Source organism: Centropristis striata, chromosome 2, assembly GCF_030273125.1.
Source record: "Centropristis striata isolate RG_2023a ecotype Rhode Island chromosome 2, C.striata_1.0, whole genome shotgun sequence".
Lineage (NCBI taxonomy): Eukaryota > Metazoa > Chordata > Actinopteri > Perciformes > Serranidae > Centropristis > Centropristis striata.
Genome location: NC_081518.1, coordinates 7,859,277 through 7,883,281, shown reverse-complemented (window position 1 = coordinate 7,883,281; position 24,005 = coordinate 7,859,277). Strand labels below are relative to the sequence as shown.

Below are 24,005 nucleotides of genomic sequence, written 5' to 3'. Positions count from 1 at the left end.
TTTACTGCATATATAGTATGAACTGTATAGAAATGTATTTAACCACAGCTTTAAAATGCTGGAAAATGTTTGAAAAGTGCTTGAAATTGCCTTAGGAAAGGTGTATAGGTTACTTGCCCTGTAAGTAATGACAAATATAATGCTGATTGCCCAATCAAAAATAGAAATGTACATTTAAAAAAATGACAGATAGTTTGCCATTGCAATGAAACAAATACAGCCAAACACTGAAAGACCATTTTGTCACCAATATTTTAAAGATTTCAAATAGATAGTTTTATTGTTGTAACAGATAGACAGAAGAGGCCCCCCTCTGCTGTTCCAATTAAATATTATGAAAGTTGAAAATACTACAGTTCAAATTATTTCACCAGAATCACATCATCCACACTTTTTATGATTTAAGTCCAAACTAAATGATTTCTCAAATCTGAATGTATTCAGCTCAAGTCTTTGAAGTTTTTAGGTCATTCTTGTTAACTGCCTCTATTCATCCTTCTACTCCAAAGTCTCTTTGCTAAAGTGACACCAGTTTTAATCACTGTATATTTTATTAGCTGAGACATTGTAAGGGAGAATCTGCACATTCATGTCCTACATTTGAGTCTTTATTCTTTGTAGATGCCGAGCAAGGCCACTTTAAGAACTGAACTCTCCTGAACTAAAAATAATGCAAATCCACTCATAACCAGAGAACTGCAGCGCCTCATGAAAGGATAATAGCCGTTTTGATGCAATATTCACGTATCAGATAGACTTTTGCAGCATCAAACCATCTGCAATCACCTAGGCAACATATTAATACCACTAGCTACCATAGGAGGGCGCTAAGGTACAGAGAAGCACAGTCTCTTTTTATTTAAAGACAATTTGGCCTGTCCTTGAATTCTGATAAAATCCAGGATATTTGCTATCACATCTATATTAACAGCTTGGAGTTGTAGTAAAGCAGTATATTTATTTGTTTCTTATGTTTGGGTTTATTATTATAGCCTAGTTTTACAGTGACAACAGGCTTTAAAAGTTAATAGGCTGCAGCAAAAACCCCTTTAGGATCATTATAGTAAAAGGCTACCCCAGATGGCTTAAACTCCAATGCTGCAACCAAACTGTAATCCTCTGGAGAATGCAGAAATAATTTCATCAGGCCTGGCTGAAAGAAACAGACGATGAGAAAGAAGCAGCCAGAAAAAAATGCAGCAGAGCTCGGTCCTGTCGGCGTGGTTCCGGCTGGATTCGTTTTGCAGGCTGTTTGGGAATACTTAAAACGGGCGCAGAGCCTACACAAGAATGTGCAGTTTTCAGAGGGGCGGAGACAAGCTCGCCTCGCATCCATAGCGAGGAGTAAAGCGGCGTACAGGCAGCCTCACTGTAGGCTGCTGTAGCCCAAGTTTACAATAGGAAACAATAAGGTTCTCTCTCGGTTCTTCTGGGCCATAATGGGTGGATGTTTTTCAGCCGCAGAGACGAGTCACACAGCCCGGTAGGCATTTTTTTCGGTGCTGCTGAACTAACCAGAATCGTCCATGGTGAAGTGACACTGGGATTCGAACAAGTGACCCGCCTAACATAGTTAGAAGTGCGGCTATTTTAGAGAGACGCAACATTGTAACCGGGAGGAAACAGCGCAGGGTTACATTAAACGGATCCCAGCCTGCTTTTCCTGCGCGTAATGTTAAAGAGCACCCTCCGCGGCTGTGTCCCCGTGGGGTGGCTGTGAAAAGTGGACAGTCCGGTTTGTTTTCTCCATCCACTTCCAGCCTGCATGGAACAAAGTGTGCTTTCTAAGACATAACCTGCGCCCGTGAGGTGGATCCAGGCGCTTCGTAACATTGCCAGTCGAGAGTCCAGCTTCTCCCGACAATCATCATGAGGACCACCGAGGAGGCAGAGGGCTTTGACGGCGAGGCCTCCAACACTTCCATGATCTCCGGGGCCAGCAGTCCGTATCAACCCACCACCGAGCCCGTCCACTCACGGAACGTTTTGGGGGGGATAAGGTGCGACATGGAGTACCTCAAGTCCTACTTTGGGATTTTAAAGGTGGTTGAAGTGGTAAGTTGAGCCTGACCTTATATAACTGTAATGTTTAGAGATGTGCAGCCTCATAAAAGTGAGTACAACAAACTATGACGCACCATTGGTGGATAACATCAGAGCAGCCACTAACATATGGACAACATAACTCTGTTTTTAATGCCTCACTTTTTACTTTAATCCCAGAATGGATAACCCCAACATGTTACGTGTTACAGGTCCTGGTTTAGCCTGCATCACCGCATCCCTAATAGTGGTCAGTCCGGTTTCATGCAAATAGTTTGGCCACCCCATTACACGTGAAGGTAGAGGGATGAGGCTCCAAATTTCAAATTAGTAATGCTTTGCAAACCATACACAACATGTGAAGGTGTATTTTGAGTAGACTCTTATTTTGAAGGATGCATATTCAGTCCAACAAAGTACAGTATTCCAGTGGGACATTTTGGTGCTATCCCCAAATGTGTATTGGAAATCATCTGGCAATATGTTACTTATGATGTTACAAGGGTTACAACTCAATATATTGTGATATATTGCAGGTTTTTAAAATCAAACATTTTTGAAACTTTTATAGTATAAAGACCACACTGCCATATGCATAAAACCTGAGTTTAAAAAAAGACACTTTACTTTCTTATGTAATCAGAACTGTGGCATTTACTACAGTACCTGTAACATCCAATACATAGCACTACTTTTTGTTTTTAAATCCTTGCATGTAAACTATTAATTATAAAAGAAAGTGTTTTTGAGACTCCATACATTTTCACAAAACATAGCCTAATATCATGATACTCACGTATATCTATATTCCCTTACAGCCCAACAGTTTGTTTCAGAGATCATTAGGATGGAGATATTTTTGCTGTTGAACCATGTTTCATGTATAAAAACCATCAGCGCTTCTGTAAACCGAATTGTTCACATACTTGCCCGTGAACAACTCATATTACTGGATGTTTTCAGAAGAGGGCAACTAGAGAAGTCAGAGCTAATAGAAATATCTGATTCACAGGATGTAAACAACAAACATGGCAACACTCCAAGAGGTCACTTTATTCAAAGATACTAGATAGAAGCTTTTAAAATGCTTCTGTAGTATTGTTAATTCTGAGATAACGGTAGCCCCATTGTAGATGATGTGTAGGCCATTAAATCAAGAACCTCATGAATATGGTGAATACTGCTTCTACGCTATCCCTACTGTTCATGTGTGTTACATCTTATGGAAGTGTAGCGTTAATCTGTGGCGATGTGAACAACCAACACTCCAAACAGACGCAGGACACATGTGGTAGCTATCATGCACACGTGAACACGTAGTTAACAGCAAGTATATCTCTGACCTTAGTGTGTTTTGTAATATTTTCTATCTCTTTTGATAAGCTTGTACTTCTTTATGGCCTTCTGTGAGGCTTGCAGGTAGAAAATAGCCTTTTCAATGTTTGAATGCTTTCTGCTATTTTGCCCTCAAACTGTTTAGCAACTGTGGGTCTATTCAACAAAGCACACAGTAATACCTGTGTATTTGATTGGGCTCTCAATTGCTCCTATTCATTATTATCAGCACTTCTTTGTCAGGTTGACAAAAAAACACATTTTCACTCTTATTTTAAATCAATACCCCTGAACCAGATGAACTGAGACAGAGGCACGAATAAAGCAAAGCAAGGGCTCCTAAAGCTCTGACATTTCACTAGAGGAGGAAATATCTATCGAGCCAGAGCCCTTTCTCTTCTTCTGGTGCCAAAAATCTCAGACACAGGCCTGCACACTCATGCACATGATGCAGTATGTCCACAACAGGAAAAACCATGGAGCTGAGGAAGCAAGCAATTACCTCTAACAATGTTTGTGGATAGCACAAGCAAACGAGAAGTCCAAACTGTTGGAAGATAACACTGCAAAGCTCCTTGCTTCTTTTGCTTTAAAACCTTTGTTTCACACTAGAAAGTTTGAAAACTTTTCAACTTGTGGGTGTCTGAGTGTCCCACAGAGGAGCACAGTCAGCCTGTGCTGTTGCACACACCTGTGATGTTTACCTCTGTGTATGTGGGAAGTTAGGATAGGAAGCCATCTGTCAGGAGCGTGGGAGAGGTTTGGAGAAGGCAGCAGAAGATTCATATTCAGTCTTTTTGTGTTTCTCAGCAAATGATAGAATATTGTCTTTGATTTGGCTGCTCAATGGCAGCCAAAAGAGAATTTCAATTCCTGTATTTCATAAACGTTCATTTAGCTGCAAGAGGCACTCTGAATATTAAGTATTCCTCTATTGGAACACCATAGGGATACAGGCCCATCATGATGGTTAATTTATCATTTTGGATATCATTTTTTTCACAAACCCATTTCATTAAAGAAAGTAAGCTGAAACGTTAGCGTTTGTTTCAAAACACAAGCAGCCATATAAAGGCTCATCCTTAATAAAATACAGTCTTAATTTGGTAACATTATGATTTCAAATGAAAGGTACTAACAAGATTACAATCGGATGAGACATTTGATGTCAGTTTATCATACTTGCATGCATTCCAGCCAGCACCAAAAGAGCATCTAGGTTCAATAATGTGCAGAAAAGTAATAAATAGAACATGCGCACAATAATTTAAAGACACTGACAGTCTAAATGCTGCAAAAAAAGCACAATGTAGCACAGAGAGATAGAAATGCCATGCATATATTGATGAGGTGCAGGTAAACTTCATAAAACAATCATAATCAAAACAAGTGCACAGCCATCTCTCTGTGCCTAAACTTTCCTTAACATTTTTCAGGTATATGCAGTAAAATCTAACCACTATGGTACAGCTTAGGTAAATACAAGTGTATAAGCATTATCTTTTTTTTTTCCTATTACTAATCTTCTGTTTACACTTTCTGTGTACTTGAAGGTTTCGTGCAGCCCTGATACTGGTTATCCAGTTCAAGCTAGTTGAAACTCCGTCACCGACAAGGACATAATCTTTGAAAGTCATCCAAGTTTACATGCAGTATCTTACAGGAGGCCTACAAGGCGTGTTGCCAAATGTTAATAGCTTGACTGGCTCGCATTTTTACTGTTCTTTCCTCCAGTCGTTTAGCCCTGCGCCAGTTGAGGCTTTGCGATGATGTTTGAGAACAGATCGATGACAGTGTAAGGCTGACTGAATGTGATTTACTGCGCAAGAACCTAATGTTGGTTCGTTTCTGCTTAACCTGAAAACACTGAGAAGGAGTAGTCGCGCCTGTTATTCATATCACTGTGTTAATGGAAAGTTGCTCTCTGGCTGAAAGGGCAGTGGTCTTGTGTTTAATGGATCATCTTTGTGCAGGTTATTTTGAGTAATGATTAGCATCAAGGCAAAATGGACTGGCACATGCCGCATTGCACCACAAACTTCTTTAGAGATCCAAGACCTTTTTGCACACATGGAGGAATACAGAAAACATATTTTTTATACAACCTTACATCCAGACCTTGTTAGCACAAAGCAAAAAGCATTTCTGTCATTTGCACTGACCCGTGTTTACTGAGAAATTCTTTGTTTTCTTATGTGCAGACCAAGGTGCTAAGTGCTAATAGAGCTTTGCAGTTGTTTCACACCGGAGCACTAAAATGCATTTGCACAGGCTTTTATAGAGCCAGTCAACTTGTCATTCCTTGGATGAATGAATACGCAGGCTGCAGCTGACCCCATACTGACCAGAATCAACCCCCAGTAGGATGTAACCTGAGTGAGGTGTGTCCATCCCGACAGCGGGTTTGTCTTTGTCTCTCTGCTGTGACTGGGTCAACAAAGACCAACTGATATTCTGCTCATGCCTCTCTTACACTGACAGGAACTTGATACCTTGTCAGACTTGACAGTACACCAATCAAACCCGCTTTGTTTCCCAGCAAGCCTAATGCCATCATGATACATAACAGTTCACTCATGGCGGTAAATGAACCCTCGTTTCCCCATTCTAACAAGTGGTAATTAAATATTATAGTTTTTTTCTGTGGATGTTGTGTAATGAAGTTACCAGATGCTCCCAAATGTCAGCGAGCACTTCCTGCTCTGAGAGAGACGCCATATGCTCCGTTTTCTTCTGGTTGAAACATTACTTATTCGGTGCTTGGAGGGAGACATAAAGACAACAAGAACGTTGTGAATGCATGTGGGGAGACATGCATGCCATTGCCTGCACACAGCAACACACACTTACCTTATCCTCTGGGGTGAAATTTAACCTGCATTCAGGCTACATTTTCCGTCACATACATGACTGTGGGCTGCTGCTGAAGCATGCTCAACATTTTGGGTAATTTTTTTTGTGCATAAGGTCCCATAGCACTCTGAGTGCAGCATATAATGTTGCATGGTCTCTGCAGCGAGGCCTCTTTTCTCCTCCATTAATTTTCTTCCCAGAACAGATGGTGTATAAGAAGAGGTCTGAGCTAAGAGGCCTTTAAAGGCAACTAATAATGTGCATAATCCTGAAGATAAGGATTTGTGTGCATGTACGAGAGACAAGAAAAAGAGAATTGATGTGCATGATCGTGCACTTATGCACGCACGATGAACAGGTTGTGTTGTGGTAAAGGTTGACGTAAAATCATTACTTACAAGATTATCCAGGATGGTGCTTTGTGATCCCCCGCCTCCTCCCCTGTGGCTGCCTGACACCTGCTACACAGGGACTTGGGGGAAGCAATATGCTTTCTTCAAGAGACATGACATCACCCCTCGGCCCATGCAGCCCTCCACTCCTGTTTGGGTGTAACCTTTTTGGTTGTGTTACAGTCACAGACAGATTGCTATCCAACTACATGCTCTAATGAGGCTTCAGCAGCTGCACAAAACCAAACCTTTGTCTCCATGATGGTGGATTTGGTTTTGTTTCACTGCTACATGCATTTCTATCTGTGGATCTTTACGTGTTTCCTGTGAGATGATGTCTCAGCCAGGCATTTTAAAGATTGGACAAAGAGTCTGACAGGAGAGTATTCCACTGACAGTTCACCAGTCATCTAACAATAACACTTTGCATGTCAGAAACAGCAGACTCTGCTCATTAAACTGGATAAACAGGGTCGGCTATTGAGCAGCAGAGAGCCAAGGGGAGAGGAGGAGGGGTCTTCTGCTAATGAGACTGTTGGGTTTGTTCTAAAATGCATTTGTTCTGCAGTGTCAGGCAATGAGATGCAACTAGCTGTGGTGGATTCAAAAGAAAAATCTATATTGGGTTTTACAAACAGTTCCAGTGTTTGGGTTTTAAAAAGACTTTAACTTTGAAGTTTTTTTTACATGAAAACTTGTGAGTCTGTTAGCTTCGAAATAGCAAGTTTCAAAGTTTTAGATACAACTGCCTCCCAGACACTTTTCAGCAAAAGAAAGTTGTAAAAAAAAAACGGGCTTATCTCCAGAAAAAGCTTAGCAGTTTTTAAACCTGCAAACACTTAATTCAAGAGATAACTTTTCTCAAATAGTCTCAATTAGCTTCAACTTAAGAAAGAAAACAAGCCATATACCATTCCCATATGTCAGTTGTTTACTTTTCAAAGATGAACTTGGTGATTTATGTCCAGCCTGCATGTGCAGAATTGTATTTTTTTAATCAGTGTATCAGTTTGACCATAAAATACTCAAAAAATAGACTTTCTACCATTTTTAACTGGAAATAGGTCACAAGGGAGTAGCAAAGTATCACATTACTTTTTATATAGCAGATTTTTTTTGGAATCAGGGTTGTATTCGGTACATAACATGTAAATCATTACACTTCTTCATCTAATATACATGCAGCCTATTTGGCCTGTTTGCACACACACTGATGCAAACAGTTGATGGAAGCTCTAATGTTATCTCCATATGAATAGCAGCTCTGAACACAGCTTTGCATGGAGAGAATACAGTATCGTTCAGTGACATGTATGCCTGTGTGTTTGTGCTTGTTTGGCTGCATCTATCTCTTAGTGTCCTTTGTTCTGGTGGCAAAAACATTTGTAAGGATTCAAATATTCTTTTCAGATGGGGCTTATGGTGGAAGCATCAAATGCTCTTTTATGTGTTTACAGTACAATACACAGTGTTATATCATGTGGAACAAGTACAGAGATTTATTGAATACTGTGTTCTATCCATACCGTTAACAGTTTCAGTCTTTTCAGTCCTTAATAGCCTCTTCTGTGTTATTCCTTCATTTTGCTTATATCTTTTTCCATTGCTCTTTCTGTTCCTATATAGCAGCCATGGTCATCTCTCTGATGTTCTTCCTTCTCTAACTGCCCACCAGAATTCTTAAGATAATCTGACCACATCCCTAAACTCATGTCTGCGTAATTCCCTTCACTTTGTTGCCCAGATGACACAGAGGAAGTGGATTTCAAAGAGGTTGGCACCCTGGTTTAATGATGATTTGTAGGTCTTAAGGCCCCTGTTGCCGTAGGCTTGAGTAATGTTCATGCAAGCTCGAGGTTGCCTGGAATAATAACTTTGGATTATATAAACCTGCTCTCTCTGCAGCCAGGGGTTCTTATTTATCCGAACTAATATGTGAAAATACAAAAAGCCAAATTCCCTTTACAGGCTGTAGCAAAACTTACCACTGAGCCACCCGCCATGCAATCCACATGCTTCTCTGCTAATGACTTTATGAACTTTAGGAAATTTAAATTCACACAACAGATCATTACCTCACAACTTTGTATCAAAGCAACCTGTGAGCAGTAAGATACATTCAGTGTCTTGCTGCTGGAGAAGAAGCAGCTAATGAAGCAGCACTTCAGTCATCTGTTCATGGAAGAAACGACTCCTGCAGTTTATTGGAAACTTTATACTGCCTTCCACTGTTGTCAAAGTGTTTCCTGCACTCTTAGTGTTGTAAATAAGTTGGTGAAGCAAATATCTGTCATATTTTTCTGTTCGTCTTGAGAGAAAGCTTGTGTCAACAATATATTTAGCTCAATCTATCCCACTCAGGCCGTGACTTCATACCATTAGTTGTTCTTATGTCTCTTGCAGCAGTTTCTAAATCAGCCCTGACACTTTAGATTTACTTTGCATGAAATTACACTAACAGAGATTTCATGCAACTTCAAGCTTACCTTTTACAAATGAAGGATAAAGAAAAGGGAAAGAAAACCTTCGCACCACATCATTTGACACACCTATGTAAAACTTCATCTGCTCATGCAAAACTGGACATTACAGTTTGCATGAACATTTGTAAATCCCATGCAGTATCTCAGTCCCACTGTATCTTAAGAGTAGAGAGGAGAGATAAACACAGAGGCATGCCTTAGTTGATAATGAAAATGCTCTGCCGGGCACAAGTACATTATGAGTCTGATACAAAGGGTAAAAAGCTTAGTAAATATGACCTTAAGTGATTGTGCCATTTGGAAAATCTCAAAACATTACTGTGGCCTTTTCTCTTACAGTTTAACCCCTAATCATCCCTTTAACTTAAACCCATCATCATACAATATATTGCATCAACATTTAATACTAAATGTCAAACCTGCCCCGCTCTGGTAGACCAAGCAGATCTGGTCTGAACTGGTTTGAATTTGTCCGCTTCAGGTCGGTAATATGTCACAGCGGCGTTCTCCTGGTTCTGTTATGTCTCTGGTTCTTGGACCGCTCCGAGCCAATCGGTAATCTGCGTGTGGTTTTGTCGGGGTCTAGATGGCAAGAGGAACACCTAAATAGCAGATTCTTCCCATACTGTGGTTTGCTGATGGATGTTGGCTGGAGGGAGGCATCTTCACAGGCTGCCAGGAGTGGGACTCTTGAGATGGGCTCATAGCCTCTGGTCTATTCATAGGACAATCACCATCTGGAAAGCTCGGAATTTCAGCACTAACAGACGCTCACTAAAGTTTCAGAAATGGCTTGACCTACAGTACACTTTTATATGTTAAAAGCAGGATACCCAGTAGGCATTTATTTTGTGACTTCGTATTGCACATTGAAGAATATAATCCTTAAAACTGGTTGAATACACAGTATGCAGTGTACTTACCATGCTTTTCTTCTATTCTTCTTCACTTCAGGTCCTTTCACTTATTGGATTCATCTGCATAGAGACTATCATGATGTGTTCTCCCTGTGGAGGGGTCTACTTCTTCGAGTTTGTCAGCTGCAGTGCCTTCGTGGTGACAGGAGTCCTCCTTCTCATCTTCAGCCTCAACCTGCACACCAAGGTGCCCCACGTCAACTGGAGCCTAACGGTACGTAACTACAGGCCGAAGTAATGCCTCATAAGAACAGACGCATGATACATTTGTCTCAGCTTAAAGCAAAAGGTTTCTTGACAAGGGATGTGACAAAAGTTTGAGACACAATGGCAGCATGTTCTAGCAGCAGTTGAGAGAAGTTAGAAAGGTTTTTGGCAGAAAGAGAGTTGTGGTTTTGGTGGTATAAAGAGTGACAAAGTGCGTGTAAGAAAGAGGTCTTGTTTGATGAAAGGGTCAAGCACAGGAATTTTACCCAGGAGACTTGGGTTTGTGTCCTGTGAGAAACTTATTTTAAGACTTATTATTTTCTCTCACAGATTTGGTTAATTTTAGTTGGACATTTTCAAATTTTGGCACATGAGGCATGTTTCCACTCAAACTTTGAAGAGATTGACAGTCTGGGAAACGGTGTGTAGCAGCATTTGGTTGGTTACAGCAGCAGACAAGTGATTCCTTGTGATATTTTTTCATATTTTGCCAGACAGCTTGACGGGAGGATTATCATCTTGACTCTAATGTAAATATAGCAACATAACAACTTTCCCAATAGCAAAGTAAAAATTTCTACAAATGGTAATTATGGTTTTGAAGCTTATTTCTTTGGTACTCTTTTTACTAACTTTAGCGACTCTAGCAGCAAAAAGTGTGTTTCATGCTAATTATGCAAGTGTTAGCTAACATGCTAACCTCACACCTGCTAAACATTAACATGTTAGCGTTGTAAGCATGTTAACATGCTGAGGTTAGCATTTAGCTCAAAGCACCACTGAGCCCATGAGTAGCTGCTAACTTCTCAAGTCTACTTCCACTAAAGTCTTGATGTTTTGTTCTTAGTTTGAACTGTTTGAAAAGTGTAATAGACATAAAGTGTAGTCACCCTGTTTACACTTGTCACTTTTTCTTTTATTGCCCCCCTTGTGATACTTTTCAAGCCACATTCTCATGAATTTCATGGAATTATTAAACTTTAAACCTAGCTGTGTGTATAAAATCAAATCTGATCCACCTACACAGGCGTTCATAGATTGCTGGAGGTATTTAGCCTTGTATTTATCATCAGGCTCAGCACAAACTCAGATACCAGGAACTGTGAAACTTCAGTGAGTGTGGTATGGAGCTGGTTAGGAGAGCGCACAGTTTCAGTATTACCACCAGGATATGCATTGTCAGCTGTAAGCAAATGAGCTGGTGGGCGTTCTCCAGCAGATACTGGTCTGCCTTTCAGTATTTGCCTACATACACACGTTGGTGTGTTCTGAGCTGCAGCCAAGTATCTTTTACAGAGAGGAGTGGAAAACTGTATTTCCAGAGGCCACACAGCGTAGCCTACATGTCGTAGTAACGCAGTGGATGTTAAGCCAGATGTCCAAATCCAACCATAGCTATCAGATTCCTTTATGGCATCCTTGGTACAGTATTCCACCTCATACGTGAAGAGAGGGAGTGCCTTTGGCTTCTACTTTTGGCAGAACGACACCAAATGAAAGCTTTTTACAGTCTCAGAGTGGCAGTCCATATAATCTAAAATCCTACTGTTCGTTCTTTTTCTTCGACGTTCTGTTTCTTTTCTCCCGAGGCTCACTTGCATTTCTCATGTCAGCTCTGACTAGTTAATTAATTTTCCCCTCAGCTGATTAATAGTCTAGAAATATGTAATTAACATGTATTATTTGTGTGCAGAGTCGTGTGGAGAAGCAAGTTTGGCTGTGGGTTGCCATTAGATTCACAGCGGAGGTTGTTCTTCATAGAAGTTAGACTGGTGGGCTGTGGTTTGACTCATTGTTATTGCTGGAGACGTGCTGTTATGCACGAAGATATTGAGTCTTTCATATTTTGTAAAGCATAATATATAGTTGGAGGACAAAAAATTCAACACAAACACGCTCTGCTGTTCATTTTCAATGAGTAAACAGCATCCGTTTGTTTTCGCAGTCTGTGCCTCGACTACAAACTGTTGTTGCCAACAAACACATGATGCTCAGTTCCACTCCACAGTTGTAGGCTCTACCCCACGCTGTTTATGTCTATCAAGTTCAAAGCTGCTCCAGTCACATTAGGCCCCTGGGAATTTCACCATGAGTAAGCATTTCAGAGTGTTAACCAACTGTTAACCCTTCTGCCGCCTTCCCGTTTCCAACCTCTGAAACTGTGGCCTTTCCTCTGTGCAGTGAGTTGTTTTATAATGCGGTCAAGAGTCTCAGAAGGAGGGTTTTGATCGTACAATTATGTGCTATGCGATCCCATCTCCTCCAATTCACCCTCTGTGATGACTTTGGCAGCACGAGGGGGGAAACACGGGTCCTGACCCCTCCTTTCCCGCCCCTTTAACGCGGAAATGAATGCAGGCTGGGATCTTGTTGTAAAGCCACTTTGGTGACTTTTAAGTTGAACTTCAGGGTTTAGTTCACGTGAATGAGCGTGCTTTGCACAACCGGTTAGCGGGACAGATACAGGCACCACACCACTCACAGACCGCTAATTCTCACAGCCAAATGACTGTCGGCCCTGCTGAGAGGTTGTGGGACAGAAATGGGTCGACGCCGAGGACACACACAGGGAAGAACATTCATAGCCTGGAGGGGAGGGAGAGGGAGAGAGGGATACTAGTGGTGTTACTCTGTTGTTTAAAGGAGAGCAACGGTTTGAATTCTCTGCCAGTGTGCCTAATATATTCTGCTTGTTTTGTTCTGGGGACAGACAGTATCTCATCACAGTTTATGCATGAATGAATTGGACGTGAATCAATGTCTGGACCTTTTACAGCCCCATACACTAGCTGCTGTGTGTATCTGTTTATTTCACAAAAATATCTGTATTGACTGAAGCGGTTAGATGTTGGAGATAAGGATTGTTTTCATTTGTCCAAAGGGCAGAACACTAAACATGTAGTGATATAAACAACACGTACGAATAGACAGAAACAGGTATGAGGACATAAGACGGAACAAAACAAACAAGAGATAACAAAATTATTGTAATTATAAATATGCAAATCCGTTGTTGTTAAGGGTGTTTTCTAGGGCACACCTGTTTATATGAGTGCGTGACTCACTGATAAAGAAGAGACAGAATAGAGTGGGAAAAATACATAATAACAGTACTATTCATTATAGTACTGATAATAATAACCAGGGCTGGGTTTTCATGATTGCTTCATTTGTTTTATACTTCCACAAATGTTTCATTTGTATAAGATTAGCTGCCAACAAAATATTTTTATTTAAAAAAGCCCCACAATATTTCAACCATGTGCTTTAAAAACATTATTCATATCTGAATCCCACCCAGTATTGAATTTAAAACTATCAACACCTTCTTTTTATAGCCTTTTTTTTTCCATTTGGGAAAGTAAGCATTAAAGAAAGAAATTCATGTTCGCACTAACAGTCACAATCTGATGGACATGAACAATTTTCTATGTTAAAATTTATACTTGTATAAAGTTAAGCTGCCAAAAAATATACCATGTGCTTAAAAAACATGATTCATATTTGAACCCCAGCAGCTTCTTTTTATAGCCTATTTCTTTTATTAAATTTGCATTATAGAAAATGATTCATGTTCGCACTGAAGTCAGAATCTGATGAACTGAAGCCAAGGTGAGAAGTTTTAATGAGTCCCTTATTTTTAATGTAATTTCTAAACAGATTAATAGGTTTGTTTTTTTATTGTTCAATGAGAAATATTTGTCCATATTAAAATATTGTATTTGTAATTGTTTACATGCCTAAATAAGTACATACAGTTCTGTGCAAAAGTCTTAGGCTGGTGTGAAAAAATGCTGTAAAATAAGAATGCTTTCAATAATAGTAATTTTAATAGTTTATTTTTATCAATTAACAAAATGCAAAGTGAGTTAACAGAAGAAAAATCTAAAGCAAATCAATATTTGTTGTGACCACCATACACTTTTGCACAGTACTGTATGTTCATGTACTGTACAATATTGCTGGATAATACAGCGAGCAAAGGATTAAGATTCCTGATGTGTTTCACCATAATTCATCCAGAGAACTTTAAGTTGTAAGTATGTAATCATGTGTATGATAATCCATTCTCTGCGCTATTCTGCCAGTAATGATCAACATCTCTCTGAGGAATCCACACACACAGCTGAGGTTTGTGGTTATTATTAGCTATCGTCATTAATCTATCATCAGTTCAGACCAGAGACCACTTTGCTCATGCTGTATTTACTTTACCTACAAGCGGAATCCAATAAAAGCTTTCTTGGTTTTGACAGCTGAAGTTTGCCACCCAAGAAGACAAAAGAAATGAAATACTTCCCCGCTATCTTTATTTGTCTTTGACAAAGAATCAGGCGTAGATGGGAAAAGCTGGATGAAGGTTTTTATTTTTGCATGAAGCTTTCTGGCTCTGAGGGACTTGCTTCGACTGTCAGGAGCAGCGACTTCATAATTAGTGTGCTGCCGCGTCCTCTAGGGTTTCCATAGCTGCAGTCCAGTGAGTATTTCTAGCTTTTATCTTAGGAGCACAACAGCAACATAGAACCACACACAGTAACATGAACAGGGCCGTGTGTTTATATACCCTTAATAAGGACTTATTTATTTATACAAAATGTTATACAAATGTTAAAAAAATTAGCTGATTTTTGTTGACAGTCCTGATGCTGGTTTCTAGCGAGACTATGGTACATTAGTGGTGCAGATCCATGTTCACAGAGGCACGTACATGGAAAAGATTTTCTTTTGATCTATTTTTTTTTCATGTTTTATTTTTAGTTGTGTTGTGCATGCATTCTTGCTTCAAAATAATCAACTGCGGTACATTTTCCCTTTAAATAGTTCACACAGATAAAGTTGTGGTGTGCTGCTAGATAATATAAACCTAGCATCGACTGTATAAAAGGAGTAGAAAAGAAGTGAGCATAGGCATCACTCATTGGTTCGGAGCAAGCGTTTTGAGCTCTTGAGTTGGGCATTTTGTTCATTGCCATTTTGTTTTTTGGAGCTACAAATGACCATATTTGGATGAGAGGGTGGAGCTCTGGAAGTTACTATTCACTAATTAAAGACTTAATAATAATAATTATAATAATAATAATAATTATTATTATTATTATTTATATATCATTTTATTTATAGGCGCCTTTCTTATCACTCAAGGTCCCCGCACAGTGACAACAACTTATAAAAACAAATAATAATTGAACAATTTAGTAAACAGAATGGGGATGTAATATGAGATTTTTAGGTACAATATGCCAGTTTAAACAGATGGCTGTTGAGCTGGGTTTTTTTAAACATTCTATTAAAATCATAAACTCAGAAAATGTTAACTGAGCTAATAAATCAACTGAAAAGTAGGGTAATTTCCTCATAGACTTCTATACAATCTGACTTCTTCTCATTAAAAAGAATACAGGTTTAGGGCAATTTCGTATTGGCTTCCCTTTTCAGTTTGAGACGCCACATCCACTACTTTTACAGTCTACGTTAGATAGTTAGTCATGGTTAACTGAGGATATTATTTAACTGTTTGCTACAAATATAGTGCACATCTCCTTTACTTTACGTCACTATAGTGGACCATATCTTCGCCTGTCATGCAGCAGACCAGAGTTCATAGCTGCAGTAGCTCAGTCTATAGGGGATGGCTTGGGAAAACTTAAATGTGAACTAATTCATGTGTTTAGAAGCATACTAGTTTGGATCAATGCTCTGAGACTCAGCAGTTAGAGAGAAGATTGTAAAACAACGATACGAGCCAATAATAAACCAGAGAGCCAGTGGTTTGGTCCAGTCTGTGCTTGTGTTATTTAGGGTTTTACACAGTGCCGGCCTGGTTAAAATGTGGAATTTGGGAAATGAGCGAAGCGGAGAGGCTGAGGGTCAACTGCAGTGACTGAACTGACTGCATCTTTAGAGAAAATGGGAAGAAAAGCTTCTCTGCACATGAGACCGGGACACTGGAACGTGAATAGTATTTCCTGTTTAACCGGTCGGGCAAGATAGACGGGAGTGAGTGTTAGTGCTGTGAGCAATGTTTGTAGTGTGTGCATCTGAGTGTGTGTGTGTGTGTGTGTGTGTGTGTGTGGTGGGTGGGGTTATGATTTTGTTTGAATGGATTAACACTGGTGTACACTCACTGAACCGGGTGTTATGTTTCCATATAAATGAGTTACTGATTAAACAGCAGGATCAGTGGCAAAGTTTCTCGAAGTTGTCTGCTTTTTCGACTGTGTGTGCACTTTTCTGTATGTGTGTATGTGTGTAGTTCAGCACCATTGTAGGAGCGCTCTGTGTCATATGAGAGACCACGTCTGCCATGATCACAATCACGCATCTGATCACGAGGGCTGCGGCCTGGTCAGGCTGAGCACTTTAATATTAACCCTTCCCTTACCGCCTGTTCTGTTCTGCTCAGAGTGGAACATCAAAGGGACGTTATCTCTTTCATTCTCCGTCTAGTGTGTAAAAAGGTGTAGGGGGTGAGCTGAGTTATGTGTGTTTGTGTGTAATATGAGGTTCTAGGTGGCTTTTAACTATGTGCTGTTTGCTTCCTGGCCCTCCTGCAGTTTTAAACCAGTAAAGCACCAGTATGCAGCCCGTCTGGTTAGAAGAGTGTGAGCAAACTCTTTGTTTGTTCAACATGGTTCAACATCATCCAGGATGACCTGTGTGCATGGCAAGCATGTTATTGATATGTGTTTAAAATGCAAAAGGGCCTCAAATGTTTCTGGACACAAAAATAAATAATTTGTAGTATTTGTATCAGTATTAATGCAGATACAATGTACTTTTGCACAGCATTTATTTTCTAATAAATTTCATGATTACTTTATACTTTGAATGATGTGCTTTGGGCTAACAAATATCTGCAACTATGCGGTAACATGTTTTAAAATGATTAAAATGTAACATGTTGGTAGTAGGCAGCTACTGTATAGTTGTAGCATTGGTATCAGTATTAATGCAGATTCATTGTACTTTTGCGCAGCATTCGTTTTCTAATAAATCACTTTACTTTGATACTATCAATTATGTGCTTTGGGCTAACAAACATCTCCAACAATGACGAAACATGTTAGATAATCATTTTAAATTTAACATTTAGGTAGGAGGCAGCTGCTGTATATTTGTAGCATTGCTGTTTCAAGACGCATTAAATGAAGTGTCATTTAAAGCCTAAAGTATGAACAGATATTGTGTGTACAATATTTATATATGGTGTATGCTTCATGTAAGGCTATTGAGCGTTAATATTTTTTCAGTATCGGACAAAATGGTTCCATAAGCAACAACTATTGAAAATTGGCATCAAATGTCTGCTGAAATGTATAATGTTTTCATCAGATACTTCTTAATTTTGCTGTTTTTGACTGGATGTTTTTTAATGAAAACATTTTTCTTGTACAGAAATATGTTTATAATCCTTAAAGCAAGATATCTAAAAAAAAACATAATGAACTAGAAGGGCCCTCAGAGTTCAGATATAGGACAAGCCCATGTCCTATCTCCAATGTTCTGCATTAAGAGTACATTCATGTCAATTTTCCCAGTGGGGAACTCATTTTTCAGATTATTATAAGACCACATGAATGCAGCACAAATGTCCTATCTTGCAATGCGGAAAAAAATAGTGTATCCACCCTGTTTTTTTTTTAAGATCCACAGAAGTTTAATGAGTTCATCTTTGACCCATGCTTTACCCTTCCAACAAGTTTCATGGAAATCAGACCAGTAGTTTTTCCTTAATCCCGAAAGACAGACAACAAAATGGGTTGAAAAAAACGGAATTCTAACATTTCAAAATAAATTTTGGCATCAGCTGCCCCCCTCATGAAATACTTGGTAAGTACCAAAAAACAGCAGTGATCACATCTGGAGTCTGATATTATCTTGTATGTTTGTGTGTCTTCCTGTAGGACCTGGTCAACACGGCTGCCAGCACCTTCTTCTTCTTCTTGTCGTCTCTTGTGTTGGCCTGCATCAACCACAACACTGGAGCTGAAATAGCAGCAGTGGTGAGTAGTCGGAAGACCCATCCTCTTTTACCAAGATATACAGATACAAAACGTGGCGGATGTCTTTAAATCAGTCAATCAAATCAAATAAAAATTACTTTATTTATCCCCGAGGGGAAATTCAGTTAGTCTGGTAGAATCTCTGTTAGAATGAGACAGCCTGATGGCTGCAGGAGAGAAGGATCTTTTGTATCTCTCCGTTCTGCAACAGAGAGAGAGGAGCCGTCCACTGCTGTTTTTTTGGTCCATAAAGGTTTTGTGTAGAGGTTGATCCGGGTCTTTCAAGATGGCCTCAAACATCTTGACAGGTCATCTCTCCTCCACCTCCTCCAGTGTGTCCAACCTGGCTCCAACCACAGAACCAGCTCTTTAGACCAGTCTGTCCAGACTGCAGTATAAAACAACACATTACCACCACAGACTGATAAAACATCTGCAGCATGTTACTACAGATGTCAAGAGATCTGAGCTTCCTTAAACCTCTGAAATCCAGGAGATTTTTGTTCAAATTTGTCAACTTCCTATGTATTCATTTCTGTCTCTGTTTAGCATCTTTCAGTCTGTCCTAACATCACATGCATTGCTCCTTTTTCTCCACACAAACTTGGCTACCAGTCAGATTTTTCATTTTATTTTAATTAACAAAGTATAAAGCTGCCAGGAACCCAAAATACAAACAAAAGACACAGGTGTCTATGGAAATGTACCATTTTTTTAACCATTTATACACACAAAGACAGCAGAAAAAATAATAATAACAAAACTACAAAACAGTCTATTTGCATGTAAATTAAAAATAGTAATAGTTTTCATTTTAGAAATAAAATTCACATTTTAAAAATTGTCTAGAAAAATAAATGTCACACTGTGAAAGCTCCTATGATTGCACTTTAACTGGCTTTCTCAGCTTGTCTACATATCATATATAAATAAAGTCATTACTGTAAATAAAACATGTGTATTTTCAATAAATAGATGGACTCCAGAGGGTTAAGAAAAAGAGGCGCTTATCAGTCACGTGAACGTTTCCTATCCAGGCAGAAATACACTGCTATGTTTTATTATTGTCAGCTAAAAGCTCAGCAAAGGCTTTATTTACTTGTACTTGACCTTTTATTATATACGTGTGTCAGCAGAGGAGATTGAGGAACTGTTGCGTGTGTTTTGTTCTGACCAGATCATTGAATTATCTGACTGATGCTGCTGCCTGGTAGCTCCAGTTACTATCTGATCTGAGTCACATGCTATCTGATTAGCGTGCAGAAAGCTCTCTCAATAAACTGAATGCATGTGTTTGTTTGTTTTTGTTTTTTTGTGTGCATTCTTATAACAAGCATGATGGAAATAATTTATGTGTATGTGCCTATTCATGAACTATACGGCCCTACAAAGTCTATCAGTGTGTTTAAAAGTGTTTCACAACTCTATTCAAAGATTTGTGTATTTTAGACTTAATATTATAAAGAAATGTTATATTTCACTTTTTTTACTTCATCACTATCTATATAATAACGTCCTTTTCAAATAAACTTATACTTTATATTATTTTTATGTTTAATTTAGTATATTTATCCAAAGCAGATGGTGGTAAGTGCAATTACTGCTTGGTTTTGAGTTGGATTTTGTTTTTTTAAATAATTATTTTTTTAAATAAAGCAAAATTGAAATCTAAAACTTTGTCACAAGATAAAACAGACATCAAGGGGTTCATTCCAGGGGTTCATCATTTTTTTAGTTATAAAAAATGTAGTTAATGCTGTTAGGCTTTGTAGGGCAGTATAAACATATTGATTTTTGTGCTTAAATCAAGTCTAAATCACATTTCAGTGACCTGTTTGCACATGCAAGGTTCCCATTCAAATTCAGACATTGTTTCTCTGCTTCCTGTTTCCACTTGATTGCAGATCTTTGGCTTCCTGGTGACAGGTGTGTACGGTATAAACACCTTCCTGGCGGTACGGAGGTGGCGCCGGGGCAATGGCTGTCAGGGAGCGGCCCAGACCAGCGAGTACATGCGAGCACGCACAGCATCTCGTGGAGAAATGGAGGCAAGACCCGAGCTCGCATGAGTGCTGGCGGACAATCAGACGGACTAAAGGAAATCCACACTACCGGCAGCTGACTGAGGTGGCTTTTCAGAACAGTATTTCATTTAAGTCTGGAGAGGAAGGGTGATCTCAAGCTCTCCACACGCTTTTGACTTCTCATCAGAACACCTCAGCTGTGCTCGGAATAAATCTCAATTATATATCCACAGATGAGTCCGTGGCTTTGTTTATCCTGGCTTCAGTGACACACACTCAGACTTTAAAGTGAAGAACTGAAGGTATCCTCTGTAAAACTTTTCATCCACCTGTCTTTCTGAGTAAGTATGAAGGATGATTTCCATGAAGAGCCCAAAATAAACAGCTGACTTCACTCCAGCTGTGCACTAACTCCTGCTCTGACGCAGGTGTTGACTTTTTTTTTTTTTTTTTTTAGAAAGTTTTGTGTTTCACTGTGAATGAAGTCGAGTTAAAGAAGGTTTGTACAGTTTGCTTACTTCACGCCGCTGTCTGTGAAGTCTATGTGTGAGCGTAGATCCAGGAAACCACTGGAGCAGCAGCAGACAGTAACCTGCAGCACAACAGACGCACCATGACATCAGCCTGTGGCATTGACATTAGATATTTTAATCTAAAGGTTACACATGCTGACATGTTTGTTTCGCCTTCATCTTGACTAGCTTTATAAATGCCTTTAATGTGTGACCTTTAGCAGCCATTAAGATCTCTGCTGCCACCAGTTATACAGTAACAGTACAGGGTCATTTTTAACTGCAGTCGACTGGCGGCACAACGAAAGGTCAACATTTTTTAACAACTAGTGACAAAGATTTACTTCTTTGCAAAACAAATACACCCCACGAGTTTGACATTTATGAGACAAAATAAAAATGCTTCATTCCATCCATTTCAACTAGGGACGCACAATATGGATGTTTTTTATTAATGCGTATTATTACAATGATCAAATTATAGCTGATGAATTATTGGCTGATAATATGTCAAATTGCTTTTATTGGCTTAACAAGCTCAGCATCTAGACTCCGAACAGCTGTGTTCACCTTTAAAGTTGGATTGTGATCCACAAATAAACAGATATTGATTATTTAATACACTGATATAAAGACATGTCAAAGTATTTAAAATTGAATTCTTTGGCATTATAATATGCTTTATGAGAAAAAGATGAATACAAATTTGAAGAGTGAGTCTGTTCTTTGTTTTTATTTTGTTAACAATAGTTATATTAACTAAATTTGGTTCAGTCAGAACTATGGAATATTAAATAATCCATCTTTTTCTCACAATAAGGCTTTTTTTTTTACCATGTGTGCAGAATCTACAGGTTATGACCTTTTGAAATAACAAAAATGTGAAATTATAAGTTCTCTTTTCTGTATCGTCCATGAGAAGCAGGTAATTATCAGTATCAGAAGAAAAAATATCCATTTTCTGCGTCCCTAATTTCATCTAAAGTTGTGTGTAAACTATCCAAAAAAAAAATATTACTAGCATTTCTAAAAGTTTAATTCCGAGGTCTGTGTTAGGTCAACACTGTGAGGCAGGAGTAGGATATATTAGGCGCTAAAGTTGAATTGTTATCTTGTTAGTTTTGCACATATTCAAGGCTTCAGGTAACGTAAATGTTGATGATACATAATTTTAAAGTCAGATCGATATCAATGCCTTCAGCTTTTAGACAGTATCTCAGGTTGTGACACACTTTTTCCATCTTTGACTCCAAAAAAAAAAGAAATTGACATGAAATCACAGGGTGCCTCGAACTGAAAGTTGTATTTATAATGCCTTCCTAATTATTAGACATGACATGAACTGAAATTTACTTAAACGTTAAGTTAAATTTTTAAAAATGAGGCGTTAAGTGACAGTGGTATTGAAATATGGTACTTTTCGCTTTCACTGTATTTGGTTAGATTAAAATGCATATGTATTATATATGTTATCACACACTTGATGTATTATAAAATCTCTATCATTCCACACTGCGGCTGTTATAACGCTCATACATACAGAGTGCAAAACACATTTGTCATTCCTTGAATGTTTTTTAGGGGTGCACCGATTGCAATTTTCTGGCCGATCACCGATTTTTTAAAAAGCCTGACCGGCCGATACCGATTTTTTTTTATAACTCACAGCATACACCTTCAATGTTTGAATCTTATTTTATTGAAAAACAATAACACAGCAGGAAGGAAATCACAATGTCTGAGGTAGTTAATAAAATATTGAACTTAAAATAAATAGCAACGATTAACAGGACAAACTAACAAAAGAACTGCAAGCATAAATAAAGTATCCTGAGGTTTTGGTTTTGTTATAGTACAACATACATACAACACAGTCATGCAGAAGTATGCGTACGTGCAGACGCACTTTCAGACCTTTATGGAGGTAGATAAGATCTCTAGATAAGGTTGGATTGACGTAAAAGAATCGGCCGATCGCCGATCCCGCAAAATTCGCGTAATCGCTGCACCCCTAATGTTTTTCTGTTCGGCCAGTCACAACAAGAGACTCAATCTTGAAAAATCACGTCGAATTTTGTTTTTTAAGATGAAGGAAGAAATGTCAAGTTACATTTTGGTGTCTTATATTATTCCAATAATGCATTGATTTTACACTACAGTTACACACGTGTGTTTTTTGTTGTTGTTTGAGACTTGTTTGTGTATATTAGGTTTGGGTGAGTTTGTGCAGGGTCTGAATCGACTCTGTGGCTCCATCTCCTGGTCGTCATCTGAACTGTTCTCCTTCAGAGGACTGACTGACTGAAACATAAAAAAAACTGTATGGCTTCTTAAACAGCCTCAAAGGTTTCCACACTATACAGAAAGCCTGATTAATCAGGCTATTTTTAGTAACTTATATGTATATGTGTACCACTGCTATTCCTCCTCGTTTGGTGACTGGAGTACTTTTATGAACAGACAATCATATTTGTTATTCTTTCTCTTACTTTGATGGATTTGTTTCTGAGTATGATGTAAAAAAACAGAAACATTTGTACAGCGAAATCATGCAAGTGCATTATGCTATTTGATAATATAAACTGTCAAAATCTATCAAGCTGCAGCTCTCTGTATACAACTTTATGCTACAGTATGTTATGAACTGTTTCTATTTATGGGGAAGAGAAGAAAGTGCTTGTGAACACCATCAGTCTGACTGTTGGGATGATAAATTAGAGGTGAGATGCTTTTCTGTTTCCTTTTTGAATTTTGTGCGCTTTGATTACAACAAGGTCTGTCTTGTACAGCATGGAGCCGCACTCAGCTGTATTTTTGTATTTAAAACATTCACAAGAGGCTTCACAGCAGTTTATAGTGACGATTTAAATAAAGTGATTTGGACATTAATGAAAATAGCTCACTTTTTATTCAAACAGTTTTTGCACAGGGCAAAACAGCAAAAAACAAACGTTATATTTCACCAACAATAGTCCAGCAAGAACCTCATTTATAAAAGTGTGATGTGTTCATCTTCATCAGAAAAGTATTTGTAATTGTGTGTTTAAATGGGCGTGGTTGAGCTTTGTGCTGTCCAGTGAAAACCAGGCATCTCCACATTTTGTGATGTGGAATTTTGCTGATAAACTGAGAGAAAAAAAATTTCTTCATGGGTGAAGTTTTAATTTTAATTCTTAAAAAACATTCAAGGTAAGCAATATGCTTGAATTTGAATATACTCCTTAAAAAGATGAGTC

General features: G+C 38.7%; 1 protein-coding gene across 1 annotated transcript; it reads left to right on the top strand.

Moving 5' to 3' along the window:
* The first annotated feature begins 528 nt into the window (after nucleotides 1–528).
* cmtm4 (CKLF-like MARVEL transmembrane domain containing 4) lies at nucleotides 529–23,499 on the top strand. The gene is made up of 4 exons (XM_059355528.1): nucleotides 529–2,055; nucleotides 10,061–10,237; nucleotides 18,135–18,233; nucleotides 20,138–23,499. The coding sequence occupies exons 1-4, from the start codon at nucleotides 1,870–1,872 to the stop codon at nucleotides 20,300–20,302; spliced, it is 627 nt and encodes a 208-aa protein (XP_059211511.1). The 5' UTR covers nucleotides 529–1,869; the 3' UTR covers nucleotides 20,303–23,499.
* The last annotated feature ends 506 nt before the right edge of the window (nucleotides 23,500–24,005 follow it).